The sequence below is a fragment of the Seriola lalandi genome, unplaced genomic scaffold (genome assembly GCF_002814215.2).
Source record: "Seriola lalandi dorsalis isolate HSWRI2012SDOR001 ecotype SW California unplaced genomic scaffold, Sedor1 jcf7180002054968, whole genome shotgun sequence".
In the NCBI taxonomy this organism is placed as follows: domain Eukaryota; kingdom Metazoa; phylum Chordata; class Actinopteri; order Carangiformes; family Carangidae; genus Seriola; species Seriola lalandi.
This window is the reverse complement of record NW_019525519.1, coordinates 172,283-188,532: the sequence shown is the minus strand read 5'-3', so window position 1 is coordinate 188,532 and position 16,250 is coordinate 172,283. Positions and strand designations below refer to the sequence as shown.

General features: G+C 39.7%; 2 protein-coding genes across 2 annotated transcripts; both read left to right on the top strand.

The window, feature by feature from the left end:
• Window positions 1–1,031: 1,031 nt before the first annotated feature.
• Window positions 1,032–3,829, top strand: LOC111646246 (uncharacterized). Its single transcript, XM_023395694.1, has 3 exons — window positions 1,032–1,441; window positions 2,199–2,627; window positions 3,024–3,829. The coding sequence occupies exons 1-3, from the start codon at window positions 1,162–1,164 to the stop codon at window positions 3,344–3,346; spliced, it is 1,032 nt and encodes a 343-aa protein (XP_023251462.1). The 5' UTR covers window positions 1,032–1,161; the 3' UTR covers window positions 3,347–3,829.
• A 1,014-nt stretch (window positions 3,830–4,843) lies between these two features.
• cog4 (component of oligomeric golgi complex 4) lies at window positions 4,844–15,875 on the top strand. The gene is made up of 19 exons (XM_023395713.2): window positions 4,844–5,126; window positions 6,501–6,583; window positions 6,719–6,833; window positions 7,357–7,531; window positions 7,913–8,106; window positions 8,916–9,021; window positions 9,133–9,290; window positions 10,489–10,547; window positions 10,629–10,753; window positions 10,852–10,970; window positions 11,331–11,497; window positions 11,609–11,774; window positions 13,193–13,255; window positions 13,384–13,497; window positions 13,824–13,916; window positions 13,998–14,081; window positions 14,179–14,280; window positions 14,583–14,711; window positions 15,347–15,875. Exons 1-19 carry the CDS (start codon window positions 4,992–4,994, stop codon window positions 15,479–15,481), a joined length of 2,322 nt encoding a protein of 773 aa, XP_023251481.1. The 5' UTR covers window positions 4,844–4,991; the 3' UTR covers window positions 15,482–15,875.
• The last annotated feature ends 375 nt before the right edge of the window (window positions 15,876–16,250 follow it).

The following is a 16,250-nucleotide window of genomic DNA, read 5'->3' as shown; positions in this document are numbered from 1 at the left end:
TGACGACAATTAAAGCGTAAGATCGAGACCTTACTTTATTATAGAGAGAAACCCAGCAGTTCCCACAAAGAGCAAGTTGTTTCAGCAGGAGGTTATTTGTATTCCATATGTCACCACCCAGTGAAATAAGACGAAGGATTGCCCTCAAATATCTCAGCACCAGTAACATAAAGGAGGGGTCCTTATAACTTTAAACTACACAAATTGTACCCTGTTAAACACTTGGTTTATAAGGTACATCTAAAACTAATGCAGTATGATCCAACAGTCCTGCCATAAATTCTACCTTCATGGAGGTTATAATGTTCAGTCTTGAAACTGTTTTAGAGAGGTGCTGAAAAGTGTTTCTGTTATTTTGTCCATCCTGTTTATATCAGTGACAGCCAGCTAGATGACAGAAACATACTACCTTCTCCAAAATTATCAAACGTTTGAATCAACTCCTCCATAACACAGTTTCAACAAACAAACAAACAAATGAATGAATGACTGAATGAAACACCAATTAATTATTTAAAACTTGAACAGTCTGCTGGCTCCTGCTGGCTCTAACACAGAGAAGATAAATGGAGAAGTGATTGTCAGAAAATGTATAAGCACAGGCTTTATAATACATACTGTGGGTTTTTAAACTATAACAGAAAAATGAAAAATACCCATCACCAGTCTTATAATTATCAAGTTTCATATTCATAAATGTAAATTTACCGGCAAAAGACCTTTCTTTTCTGCTTTACATAAAGAAAGTGAGCATCGCTTATTAAATCTTGCACAAATAAAAAGGCTGTTAAAACTGTAAATTTGTGTGTTTTTTTTCTCAACTTGATTCTGTTGTTTTATCTTATTTCTTTTCTTTCATTATTATTATTCTCTTTTATTTCATTGTTCTCAATATTGGATTTAGTGTACATTTACAACTTAAACAAAGTAAATAAATAAAAGAAGTAGAAGAGGAGGAGGCGGTGGTCAGACAACCCGGAAATGACGTTGCGGCAGCAGGAAATATAGCTCGGCTAACTTAGCACAACAGCTACCACTACTGACTGAGTACTGATTGTGCAGAAATAACTGAGAAGTGGAAATTACACGGCCACTTTATTTCACTTATAGCTACGAAGCTGAGTATAAGCAGGACGTGGTTTGGACAACAGTGGCTAGCTAATGTTGTGTGTTGACACCCCGGAGCCACCCAGAGAGATGACCCGCAAGAGAAGCATGGTGTGGGGCTTCTTTAAAACCGTGGACTCACAGTCGGTCCAGTGTCTGCTCTGCAGGGGCTACCAGTCCAGACAGGTCCAGGGCAGCACCACGGCCATGTTGAGACATCTGCGTGTCAAACACCCCAAAGAGGTCGCCAAGAAATGTATAGGACGGGCACCTGAAACTATACCCAGAAACGGTCTTCAAGACGTGGACACGGACTGTGAACAGTTGTGCTCCGGTATGGGTCACTGAAACATCTGTGGGTAGTTCATTGAAGCACCCAGTTCCTGGTAGCTGCAGCTGCAAAGAATAATCGAGTAGTCGGTTGACAGAAAAATTAACTATTTTAATGATGATTATAGTTGTTTAAGCAAAATGTGTTGTTTTCCATGTTCTTAAATGTTAGGATTTGTTGCTTTTCTTCTTCATACATGATAATAAACGAAATATCTTTGGGTGTTATTTAGATAAAACAAGACAAATGATAATGTCACCTTGGGAAATTGGGAAGAAATTGAGTGCAGTTAATGGTGATCAGTATGTTGTAAATTGAAAGAATGGATCAAAAGACAGGACATTCATCTTATCTCTCTGTCGCATCTGAAAGAATAAGAATCCAGAGAAACAGTATGTTATCATGACTGTGGTGAACAATTGGTTTTTAAATCAACTAACTGATCAACAGATAATTAATCACCCACCATTTTTGTTATAGATTAACTGTTCTAGTCATTGGTGAAATGCCAAATATTTGCTTCTCAAATTTGAGGCTTTGCTGCTTTTCTCTTTTCTCATTGTAATTTGGGTTTTGGACTGTTGGTCAGACAAAACATTTGAAGGTGTCAGATTGTAATTTAGGAACTTGAAATGGGTAATTTTACTGTTTGCTGACATTTTACGCATGATTAAGTAGTTATTTTAAAAATTCAATATATTAATCAATAATGATTCATTAGCTACAGACCTAATTATAACTTGAATTTCCTCTTCTTTAGTGGAAGTAGCGCTGGAGGACGGAGACTCTGACGTCCATACTAACATGAATGAATCTGATATTAGTTCTGCTATTAATGGCATCCTGGAATCAGCACGTGGAGATGCAGCAGAACAAATAACACATGAAGAGGGGAGTGACGACCGCCCTGTAAGACGATGCCGGCACAAACGGAGCTTGATTTGGAGGCACTATGAGCGTTTGGACAGTTTGAATGCTGCTCGTTGCCACATTTGCATGAAGAAGTTACAGTGCTTTGAAGGTGGTAGCACCAGCAACTTGCATCGACACATGTCAAAGAGACACCCAGAGGTGTTTTCTAGACTAGTGGCTGACGGGCTTAAACCACCTCCATCTAGCTCAAATGCTAATGGTGACACATTGACCCCACCAGAGACTGCTGGGGCGACAGAACAGAGACAGAGATCAGGTACGTTCTTATATCTCACTACTGTTTGAGTTTGAAATCATTTTTTCAAAGGCATCTTCCCAAACAATGCTTTCTGACAATACTGTCATGGCAAATACATGAATCTCTCACCTACTTGTAATTACATAATTAATTCATAATTCACATATACTATAATTAATATCACTGTGCCACTTTTTCATGAAACAGAATACAAATGTAAACTGTTTTCTAAGCAACCATAATTACCAGTGTGTTGTTCCTAATAAAGTGCTCTGTTGAGTTGAGTCAGTGTAAGTTAATTGATATCATGTCTCAAAACATTATTTATTTCATGTTGTGCTTCTACTGTATCCAAGGTCGTAATGAGACTAAATGTGTATTGCTGCTTCCTTCTTCTTAATGGGTGTTGAAAAGGTTCAAGAGCATCTGATGGAGAAAGGCGTGTGTTGAGGAGAGAGCGGGAGCTGATTGAGGCTCTGAGGAGGACACAAAAGGAGGAGGCTCGGGCTCTGGAGCATCAGAGGGAGCTGCTTGAGAAGCTGCGTGCAGCGGATGCCAGAGAGGCAGCTGTAGAAAGGGAGAAAATTGAGTCACTGAGAAAAGCACAGCAGGAGGAAGCCAAAGAATTAAATACACAGAGAGAAGAGCTGCAAAAGGAAAAGGCAGAGCTACAGAAGAAATGGGAAGAGCTTCAGCAAGAAAGAGAAGAACTTCTCTTGTTTTCCAGAGGACAGTAACCCTCCTGATTCAACATGACCACAGGACTCTGATGTCAGGTTTTCTATAAATGCCCTGGGACTGTTTCAGATGTGATGATGTAAAAATGTAAATTCCTCTTTTGGTCAAAGCAAACAGTCAGTGGACAGTTGGTTTTGTTTCCGTTGCAGCTGATGTCCGGACATCACTCGTGCATCAAAAGTATAGACATTTGATGGAGGACAAACCTTTCCCGCCCTGCATCTACTCAAAGCCACGACAAGCGATTTTCAGTTTTATAAAACTTTGTTTTACTACGGTTGCTATGAGGCCTTGCCAGTCATTCATGTTTATTCTGTATTTTTTGCCACAGTGCAGCATGTTGTCACTGACAGGTGGTGTCATCCTCTTATGAAACTTACGCTGAGACTTGAATCGAGTCTCTTGTAAAATGTACTAAAGGAGTCTCAATAAAATGAATGAGGTCAGATTTATCCTGAGTAACTGGGATATTGTTTAAAATACTATTTCGTTTTTTTGTTTTTTGTTTTTTGATGCGTTGAGCAACAAAAAAAATTCTATTCACCTTCATTGTATTGGTATAGCAGCAGACATATACAGACATACATTTCTTAACATTAACAAGTAAAACCATAGAACCTAATGGGGACCCAATGACCCCAGGGTCTTTGTGTGACAGTTTGTGATTATTTGATTTATGGATTAAAAAAAATTCTTAAGTCTACTTTTAATACATTTGTTATTTCAGGTTATATTATCCTTAAGTGGTGCACATTACTAAGTTATTTTATGAACTGACACACAGAAAAGCTGGGGTGCTGATTTAGCATAAGTCAAGTCTGTCTTAAGACAATAGTCAGGTGCCCTAATGGACACTGAAACAAGTTTACCTAGCTTTAATTGTATCTCCTGTTCATACAATCCACGAAGAGACCACTTCTTAGTGTGATTTAAATGAATTATCAATGGAAGAGATGGGGGACAAACTCCTAAGTCTTCATTCTGTGCAAAAATGTATTCCAAAAGTAAATCAAATGATATGAGGTTTTGTCAGTCGTGGCTGAGGTAATCAAATTAAGAGGATATGTACCAAATATCTCCTTTTTGTGTTTTGCAGTGTTTCCTTGTTGATTCACAATGGAGGGATAGCAACAAAAGAGGGGTTTGTGCCGAAAAGACTGTAATTTAGGAAGATATCCTCTTGATTTGATTCACTCAGACTGCTGAAGCCTCATATTAACATATGTTAGTTTTGGATTACATTTTTGCACATTTTATTGCAGATTAACTCAAATGTTTATATGGACACCTGATTTTTATTTTATGACGAACTTTACAATTGTGAAGTTGTGCTTTAAGTACAAAAGCGTACAGCGCATGCGTAGATCGTAAACATCTTACCCAGAATTAGACTTCTCAGGTAGTGCCTTTGTGCTTCCCCAGCCAGCCCCAAATGTTGATGTGGATTTATGGTTTTCTATGGTGAAGGATAAAGTTTCTTTCAGAGTTAGGAAAACGTTCACCCACATTATAAAACAAGGGGGAAGTATATGTTCTCAGTAGCTCACATTGCTACACGAAGAAGCGCTGCCTGACAGGCTAAACCCGGGGAGTGAACCACAACGGACACCCGGTTCTCCTGAGTCGGTGCTTCGGTGGCGGAAGATGGCAGACAGTGGACCCGTGGCAGCGAGAAGATGCGACTCTGGGTCGGTGTCCTCTGTGAGTATGGAGGCCATCTCGGGGCTGACGGAGCTGGAGGACCTGGAGAGAGTTTACCAACAGCTCTGCACGGAGGAGGTCTGTATGTAACGACCGTTAACAGCGGTTTATTTGACGTGTACAAATGGTCGCTCTCGTCCTCCACGTAAACACCCGGGACGCAGCTGACTCAAAACACGACTGAGAGGAAACAACACCACTCTTAACAAATCACGTCTACATGGGCGAAAACAACTAAACTAACGACTTGTCTTTGCATGTTAGGGTTAGATACTGTTCACTGTTTTGGAGATAATGCGGGTGACAGCAAATTGTCTGGGTGCAAAACACTCCACATACCTGTCAAATACAATGAAGTGCAGAAGAGGTTCTAGGATGCAGTTCATGTTTGGACATAGATTTATCTTTGTTAGGATTAAATATTGTTCTCCTCTTTATGAAGGAAACATCTGACAGCTAAACAAACACCCTACTCCCAAACAGTCCCTAGGACACAACATTTGTTCAAGCACCGATTCACTCTGCTTGAGTAGGCCTATATCCATTTCATGCCAGTTTGTCCTTCACTACATTTCAGAGGGAAATATTGTACTTTTTACTCCACTATATATATCTGACTTTTTTAGTTATTATTAGTTATTCTACATATCAAGACATTTACTTCCAAAGCACATGAAGATCTTTCAGAATATGAGGCTTTGTTAAAGATTAAACCACCCATACAATTAGTCAGTTGAAAGGCAATTAATTAGTAACTACTTTGATAACTGTTGAAGTAATTTTTCATGTAAGAAAAAATCTCAAAGAAATCTAATCTATCTCAAATGTGTGAATTTGCCGTTTTTCCTTTTAAGAATTTTAATTCATTTTTGGAAATGCTGAGGTTTTGACTATTGATTGAACTAAACAAACATTGTGAAGGTGTCACTTTGGGCCCTGGGTAATTGTGATGAACGTTTCTCATTATTTTTGATGAGACTTTTTGCAAACCAAACAATAACTGGATTAATCAAGAAAATAATAATTAGCGGAAGTCCTATACAAAATAGTTATAAATTTGCTCCACTTCAAAACTGCAACAGTAAAATGCTGCTTACGTGTGAATGCATGAGTAGTAATGATCTAATGATATAATACATAATAGTTTACCACTCACTTGGGCAATTTTCAGGTTTACTTTTAGTTTTGGTACAGTTTCTTGATCATACTTACATAGTTTTACTTGAGTATTATTTCATTTTGAGCTCAGGAATTTTACATCCTCTGACTTCCCCCACCACTTCTCCCGACCTAGAAACGTTTAAGTGTGCCGTCATCTACACTGAGTGATATGAGTAAATTTTACAGCCTAGATCCTTCAGTTTTAAATTCAACAACAATGAATATCTTTTTTTTTTTTGAGACTGTTAAAAGATGGAACTCATTTCATGTTTTGTTTTCTGTTCACAACAGAAAGAAGTAGAAGCTGAGCTGGACAGGCTGGTGGGGCAGGAGGGGACCATTCACACAAAGATGCTGGCACTGCAGCGGATGGGGTATAGTTTGTCCAGATTAGAGTAGTTTAAAAAATGGATGATCATCTATGATTTGATCTTAAACCATTGCAGTATATGATCTTTTCAAAATAATCTGTGTTGTGTTGTACAAAATGTGGTTTCTTTGCTCTCCAGGCCTAACCTACAGTTGATTGGAGGAGACGCCAGTCAGCTGTCGGGCATGATCACATTTACCTGCAGCCTGGCTGAAAACGTGAGCCGCAAAGTCAGACAGCTAGACCTGGCAAAGGTGAAAACATGCACTCATTAGGCCTACTCACCTTTTTCATTTACAGAAGAGCGTTTGCTCGGTTTTGTGGACTGATATAAGTGATGATAACATTCTCTCTGTTCTATCATGTGATCTACCTTCATTGATCTACCACCACTCTCAAACAGTTTCAACAAAAACTGAACATTATAACTTCTTGAAGGTATCATTTATTGAAACACTGCTGCATAAGTTAAGTAGGTGTCCCTAATAAACTGACTGAAAGTACACGTTAACTCAATGTCATTAAATGTTGACAAAATGTCAAAAAGACCTGGATAATGCATTCCAATGTAAATTCCCTACAACATGCATAATCTCCTAAAGGGGTTTCAGTTGCTGCCACTGTCCCATGCAACACCACAAACTACAACCTTAATATAAAATGACCCTAGATTTCAATCAACACTTCTCTAACTTAGTGTTCAAAAATGAAAAGTTTTAAAAAGGTAGCAAAAGGAAAGTTGTATCGGATGTATCATATTTCATTTTATTCTTGTAGACTCGACTGTATAACGTCATCCAGCGTGCTGATGATATCCTCGATCTGAAGTTCTGCACGGATGGTGTGCAAACAGCTCTACGTAACGAAGATTTTGAACAGGCTGCTGCTCACATCCATCGATACCTCTCTCTGGACCAGTCAGTTATTGAGCTGAGCAGGCAGGGAGAAGAAAGTATGAGGCCCCTACCTTTCTGTCAAAGTGCATTACTCAGTATAAACACTTACACCCTAGTGAAGACGTCCCACAGTCTTGTTTGGATTCCTGTGTTTTTGTACGTTTTTCACTTTGAATTTGTCAGATCTTGGTCGGGATGTAGAGGTTCAAAGAAAGAAAATAATGTGGGCCAAGTAAATAGCTTACATCAAGCTAAAACGCTTTGGTTTTCAGACTTTCTTATTGCCTACTGCAATCTACCAAAGATCATTAAATGTGAGGTTGTTAACTTTTTTCACTGCTCTGTAAGCATTCCTGTGAATGTATTCCTGTGCTTGTACATGTTTGAACATCACTAGACAGACACTGTAACACTGCCAGTGCCTCTTGTCTGCACAGGCAGTGCTGTGGACGCCAGTCTGGTCATGCTGCAGGAAGCAGAGCAGAAACTGAAGGTAATCGTTGCTGAGAAGCTTGATGAAGCTGTAGCAGCAGTCGACCTTGCCCAAGTGGAAAGGTTTTTCAAGATCTTCCCCCTGTTGGGCCTCCACCAGCAGGGCCTCGCCCGCTTCGGTCAATATCTCTGCAGTCAGGTCAGTAATAAACTCTATGAGACATGCTCAAGTGTTGGAAAGCTTTGTGGTGAGAGGGTTTCCAGTTGTAACTCTCTAAGAGTGAAACTAGTGTATTAAGAGTCTGTTCTCTACCACTAAGGGGGTTTTGTGTTTTCAGTCCTGTTTGTTTGCTTGCCTGTCTGGTTTTTAATGTAGTTTCCATAATATATCAAAATCTTAAGGTAGTTAAAATTCAGTTGAAATTTAGGCCATGGCTAAATGAACAGGTAATTGGTTTATGATGAATATCCATTATGTTTTTAAAGGATTTATTAACAGTGTGTAATAGGGCTTTTAAAAACATTTTCATTTCATCATGAATCACTTATTGAATGAAGAGATCTGTATTCCCTGGTTGTTCCTGTGTATTTCGATGAAGATCAGATGGAGATTCTGGGTCCAGATGCAGTGTCAAAATTTCTATACACTTCCTATTGAAATAACCGATTTAGAGAATTGTGCAGCCTTGGTTGAGATACACACTTTCTAAGAGCTTCCTGTTATTTACTGTTGTAAAACATGTGCATTCCTTACTGTTTGTTGCTTGGTTATTCAAACTTGTAATTTCAGTTTATCCTGATGTTGCAGCCATTGTATTTTGAGTGTCAGCTAAGTGCTTAAATTTGTAAAATATTCCCATCCTGGAAAAACTCGTCTATCTGCTCTTTAAACAAAATGAGAAAGCAGAATGAGATCTCTAAATCTTTATCTTTTATTCAGATATAGTTGCAGATATGTGACTCTATCAGTTATTTTTCTGTCTCTGTTCTTCACACTCACTCTCACAGCTTGCCTCCAAAGCTGAGGAGAACCTGCTTTTAGCTACAGGAGGAGACCTGGGTGAAAAGAGAGCACTGATGATATTTGCAGACACACTGACACTGCTGTTGGAAGGTGAGAACACAGGCCTGACACTTGGTGTCTGTATCTGTCATCATTGTTTTTTAATGTATTTATTTTTTTGCTTGGTGTAGACTCCACTAATGCACTGGCATGTGTTTACAGGCATCGCTCGTGTCGTCGAGACTCATCAGCCTATAGTAGAGACTTATTACGGTCCAGGTCATCTGTATACTCTCATCACTCACCTGCAGCAGGAATGTGACCGACAGACCCAGAAAATAGTTGACAAGTTCATCCAGCAGAGAGGATACCACAACAAGGTTTGAATGACATCTGAGCCCTATTCTTCATACGTGGCTTTACTAATTCATGCTTATCTATCAGGCTAAAATAATGCTGTTTAGTTTTCATCCAGCTAATTTGGTTCTTTGAATGCAGTTTAAGATTGATTTGGATTAAGTTATCTTGAATAACAATGCACTCTTATTTTGAAATAAAGACAAAATGAGTAGAGTTGAAACCGCAATTAGCATTTGATTGCAGTTTCACGAAGTAGGTGTTGAGAACCCTCCCAGCATGTGCTGGGCCAATAGATTCATGGACATTAATCATATTATATGTGTGTTGTTACTGGTGGGATTTTGTTCTACATTGTGCTCCACAATGTTTCCACTGTTCCCACACTTGAATCACTGTTAAACTTAAGATATTACCAGTGAATGTGGTCAGACTATGAGTGATGTTGGTGCATGAAGGATGAGGATCTCTCCAGTGGATACCAAAGAGACAGAAGTGATAGTCATGAGCCTGCTATAAAAATGAAACTGAACTAAAATCTCTCAAAAAGCAGCTTTAATTGCACAAACTATTTCCAGCAAAGTGACCTGCAGTTAATCATTTAATAAGTTTTAGAGTTCAAATGGCAAATTTCCATTTTAATGTCAGATTAAATGTCATGTGTTCGGGCTCCATTAAACAGTCAGAAAATTTTAGTTACGTTCATGTGCTTTTGTCAACAGTTTCTGAAATTCTGGACTGGCTCTTTTTTTATGTACAAACATATTTTCATGTATAAATATGGGTATTTAAATTACATGAGCAAATCATAATGTCTAAAAAGAAAGGGAGCCATTTGTATGTGCAAATGAATTCATATTTGGGTCGACCCAAAAGATTCTTGGTCCTGATCCAGCTAACTGTGTAATAAACTGCACTTTGCAGGTTTGAGCTAAAGGACATGTAAAAAACAATCTGAGAGAATAATTATAGATACCTGGGCTGGAAATGCAACCCAGAGGCTGTGATTAACCCATCGATCAATTTATCGATCCATCCATGACAACAGCACCAGATGAATTTTAAACCAGATTCCAAAAAACACAAAAATCCAGACCCATGTTAAATCATCAACAATCTAAACTCCGTTATCCAGACACAAAGAACGTGACCCTGAGCTGCATGACATGATAGTTTCTACTGTGTACCTGTTCTTGCTGTGACCTCGAGTCCGTCCTTTAGTTTCAGATCATCCAGAGCAGCATGATGAAGAGCGTGCCAGGGGAACGGATTGAGCCCAGGTATTTTCAGCAACATGCTGCCTTCATCTCTATCTTTGTCTCTGTGGTGTTTTTGTTTACACTTCTGTCTTACCCGAACAGGGAACTGGACCCTGTGCTGGCAGAAGTAACCCTGATGAACGCACGGGCGGAGCTCTACCTGCGCTTTTTACGTCGTCGCATGATGGCCGACTTTGAAGTTGGAGACGCTCAGAGCATCACACAGGGTAGTTTTATATTAACATGTCTTGAAGTATACAAAGATGCCTTTTTGAGTGGGGGTTGAAACGTATCTAATTTTTTTCCTATATTTTTGAACGCTCAGAGCATCAGCAGAATGTGGAGAAGCTGCTGAAACACTGCTTGCTGAGCACGACGATGCAGGAGCTGATTGGCTACTACATTCCTATGGAAGAATACTACATGAGGGAGTCTGTCAACAAGGTACATTGCTCAGTTATATAGTATTATTTCTATAGTTCAATATCTGACAAAATAATCTTATTCCCACATTAGGTGTAATACTTACTTATCAGAATGTATTAACCTCCTAAGACCCGAGCTCTATTCTTTGCTATTTAGGCTGATTGGGACCTGAGAAAAATTATGTCCACATATGAGGACATTAGTTTTAAATTTCGATTACTGAGTGGCAGTATAATATCCTCATATGGGGTCACCAGGCCCTTGTTGAGAAAAAGTTAGTATTGTGGTCTAGAGAACCCAAAATGTGAGGTCCACATATGTGGACGCCAGGTCCTAGGAGGTTAAAGCATTTTAATAAAATGATTTCTCCATCCTCAGGCTGTCGCTATGGATTCATATGAAAAGGGTCAGCTGACCTCCAGCATGGTGGACGACTGTTTCTACATTGTGAAGAAGTGCATCAGCAGAGCTTTATCCAGCTCCAGCATCGACTGCCTGTGTGCCATGATCAACCACGCTAACTCTGTGCTGGAGTCTGACTTCAGGTGCCCACCTCTCGTTCACTGTCCTGTTGACATATTCAGTCCTTATCCTTCTTCACATCTCATGCATGTACGTGTCCCCTCCTGCCCTGTGTGTCCCTCTTCACCCGTCAGGGAGGTGTTGTACAATAAGCTGCGGCAGGGCTTTCCAGCTACGACGCTTCAGGACATCCAGCGTGGTGTCAGCAGTGCGGTCAGTCTGATGCAGAGCAGCTTACAACAGGGCAAGTTCAACACCCTGGGCATCGAGAGCGCTGAACACGCCAAGGCTGCCTTTCTGGTAAGATGCATCGACAGTTACACTCATTCACACACACGCATACACCCACTTTGCTTTTAGACAGTAAAGGCTAATTTGTCAGCGATAAAAATTAAGCCTTAATGACACTAAGCCTAAATTTTATGAATCTAAATGTCATGTTGTAGTAATGACAGTGACATAGCAGTGATACAAGGCTTGTGGTGATGATTTTGCTCCTGTTATTCCTGACAGGACAGGGTAAAAACTACAAAACAAACTGTAACTTGGATATGGCCATTCAGTCTAATAGTTGGTATGATTTTTTGTTGCATAATTTCAGCACTGAGGACTTCATCAAGCAATTAAAACATGTTTGTATTACTTTCTGCAATGCTCAAACATCTACAGTGACAAGTTTGGGAACCATTGGAAGATTTTCCCCTAAAATGCCAAAAATAATTTTAAGAGCAGGAATCCTTCATATACTGTGGTCTATATTCTGATCTTTCACTTTTACAGTTCGACAGACAACTGATGGCTGTGTGTCAAGACGTGTTAATATGGACTCTTCTTTGGGCCTTGCTTCAGCTTTCAGGTTTCCGCATAAGGCTTGTTTAAAGAGAGCAGCAGTAATTTAAGTGAGGAATAAAATGCATGAATGACCTCCTTTAATTTAAGTAATGTAAGTAGTGCTTTAATTTTTAAAGTGGCTCCCAGCTGAAGGAAGCACTACTTCAAAAACCTTTTAACCCGTTTGTCAGAAGTTAAAGTGAAATCAAGACGTGCTGAAATCACAGATTTACCATCTTTAAACTAGGATTATATTTTGCAAAAACCTCTGTCTGGTGTGACTTCATGAAGTCTTCAGAGACCTTTAGAAAGAATTGCAGTTTTTGAGATTATTGAAGTAGTTCATGTTAAAACTCAGAGAAGATTGTCAGAAATTTCCTAATTAATTAGCCAGCATTTAGCTGTAAATTACAAAGATATATCCAGGAAGCTCCTATGCAATGTGGTGGTGATTATAAGGGAAATGATCCAAGTGTTGGTTGCTCATTTTATTCTAGTTTTTAAATATGAGACTTGTAAAACAAAGCATTACTGTTATTAATACTGAGTGAGTGGCTTCTAGGGCAGGGGGCATAAATATTTTAGAGATAAAACTGAATGAGCAATGGAGATGTGAGTCGTAGAAATAGGACAAGATTTCTGCGTTACTGCAAATCATGGGAGTGGGGAGTCGGTTGCATCAGTCTCACTGTCCCAACCAGTTCTCTGCCGCTATAAAAAGTCTAAAATATTTGCACTGACAATTGCAGCAAGGCAGAGAATTACTAATTACTGGGATAAACTATGAGATTGCATCAGTTTTCTGAAAGCTTCAGGCAGAAAGCAGCTTTTAAACCAATCGAATTAGCTGTAAGAATTCATTCACACTTTTTTTCTTTCCATGTTAGGTGACTCTGAATAATGTGGAGGTGTGTAGTGAGAATATCACAACTTTAAAGAGAAATCTAGAGGTAAGTTTAACATCTGTACCGATGCTCTGCCTCTTTTATATCCATTACATCATTTATAGTTTAGCTTAATGCTCAGAAATTGACTTTTGTTTTTTTGTTTTGTTTTGTTTTGTTTTTTCTCCTTGCAGAACGACTGCTCCAAGTTGTTCAGTCAGGGGGGCGGCTCTGGTGAACAAGCCAAGATTGAAAGCTGTTTGTCCGACCTCGTCAATACATCCACAAAGTTCAAGGATCTCTTACAGGTTGGAGACACACACACACACACACACACAGAGTTATGTATTGCTTATTTACAGTAGGTGCTGAAGAATGGGGAAACATTTGTGTGGCTTTTCAAGCGTCACCTGTGTCCTAAGACCATGTTTCTATTTGTTTGTAGGAAGAAGAAAAAAAATCCGAATTTTATTAACATATTTTTAAAGTACGGTTCTCCGAGTTGTGTATGTGAGATGTTTTTCAGCAAGTGTTTGTTGTAAATGTGTGTAGGTCCACTCATGGTTCTATAAGACTCTTTGGCCTCCTGCTGAGTGGTAAAAGTGTGATACTCTGATGTTATTTTGTTTCGCAGGAGGGTCTGACTGAGTTGAACACAACAGCCATAAAGCCTCAGGTCAAACCCTGGATCAGCAGCTTTCTGGCGATCTCACATAACATAGAGGAGGTAATGGTCTCAGAACCCTACACAGAAATAAACCAGGGGTCAATAAAACATCCCACTGTAACTGCGTTGTCGTCCCCACAGGAGGAGTTTAATGATTATGAAGCTAATGATCCCTGGGTGCAGCAGGTCATCGTTAACTTGGAGCAGCTCATGGCAGAGTTCAAGGTATCTGCAACATTTAAGCCTTCACTTTGTATTTGCTGAATATATGTACTCGTTCTTGCTATTTTCTAACCTTTTCTTTGTTCCTCTGCCTCACCAGACGGCCCTCTCTCCTGTCATTTATGACACTCTGACCAGCCTGATGACCAGCTTGATATCTATTGAGATGGAGAAGACTGTTCTGAAATGCTCATTCAGCAGGGTGAGGAGCTGAGCTCAGCCACAAGATGGCACCGAGCTCCCTGTGCATGACATCACATCACTGACACACATGATGAAAAGCCTCCAGCCATGATTTATTAATGAGTCCAGGAAGGCCTGCAGGAGAGAGTGCTTCCTTTTATCACGTTAGCATCTCCTATTTTGAGCAGTGCGTTTTTATTGAAAACCTCGAAATAGATTCTTATACTTCATCCAACATGAAGTCTTGAAGAAAATATTGCTGTATAGATAACACATCGCCATTTTTTGTTGATATAAACCATGTTGATCATTTTGTTGTAGCTTGGAGGGCTGCAGTTCGATAAAGAGCTTCGGTCTCTTGTGGCGTACCTCACCACCGTCACCACCTGGACCATCAGGGATAAGTTTGCTCGTCTCACACAAATGGCCACCATCCTCAACCTGGAGCGGGTAATTTAGATCATTGTACACAGAATTTAGATCAAATTTTATGTGTTTATACCTTAACATTTATGACAGTTTACACCAGGGGTAGAACGCAACTAAGTACATTTAGTCAATTACAGCTTTGAGATACCTTGAGTGTTTTCATTTTATGCTACTTTACATTTATACTCCACCACATTTCAATTGGATATTTTGCACTTATTACTCCACTACGTCTGTTTGAAGATTTATCTACGAGTTATTTTACAGATTAAGATTGTGTATACAAACATATCTGCAATTACAGCTATTAAAATGTGATGCATTGGTATAAAATAATAAACCCAGATGCATATAAAATAGTTAAAATAGCTCCACCTCCACCAGCTACAACAGTAAAATGGGGTGTCCAGATGGCATTGGGGTCTGTAGACACTGACCATCAAATCACAATGTCCCCAGTTAAAGTCAGGCCAGGAAGCTTTGTTGCAAAAGTGCCCCCCAAAAAATAAATGAATTCCAACAGTAAAAGGGTAACGACATATGAATGCATCAACAATAATGATAATACTTTCATTCCAGGTTTGAGAGTGTAGTATTGATACTCTGACCTAAGAATCTGGTTTACACAGGCTCACTTGTACCTATTTGTACTGCAGGTAACTGAGATCTTGGACTACTGGGGTCCTAACTCAGGTCCCTTGACGTGGCGGCTGACCCCAGCAGAGGTGCGTCAGGTTCTGGCGCTGCGTATTGACTTCAGAAGTGAAGATATCAAGAGGCTGAGACTGTAACTCATGAACCAGTACGCTGGTTATCAGTGACTGCCGCGCAGTACCCACCTTTTGATGCATTTCACTAAAGAGCTCTGCACAATCCAGGTTTAATCCATGTTCCTGTAAATGGACGTGGGCAGGGCACGGGCAAATGGCTGTGGGGATTTCTTTTTTTTTTTTTTGTTAGAAACAAAAACGCTCATCGCAGGAGATTCCAGGAGATTTTCCAGTGGAGTTTTCAGAGTCTGCCTTCTGCTCCTCCCCTGTCTAATGTCAGTCTGTATCAGAGCTGCTGCTCAGCTTTTAGGAGCCAGGGTTCTTGGTTACGTGGCAGGAATGGCATAACTATTGAAGAGTTAACTGTAAAATATTCTCTTAAATGTGTAATTAAAAGTCTAAGTGTGTGATTGTATCGCAGTGGGAGTTGGAATCTTTTTAACCTGTAACTGGCTCTGAGAAACGAGGACACACTGGGACTGAGGAGTGGAGCTCTGGGGCTGTCAGTGAAACAGAACAGTAATGAACATCATACCCATTAAACTGACAGAAGCAGGTCAGACAGCTGATCCAGCCTAGTCATTCAATATATGAATAGCTCCTTGTCTGTGATGATGGAACACTTTTAACCTAATAAATTGAGAGCCGCTGTGCAATGCTCCTGATCCCTGCCATCCGCCACATTTCACGAAGTGCTGCCCTATTGCCATGCAAGACCTGTTCCCAATCTTTTATACATATTTCTGACACTAAATACAAAGCTGTGTTCACTAGGCAATGAAGCATTAAA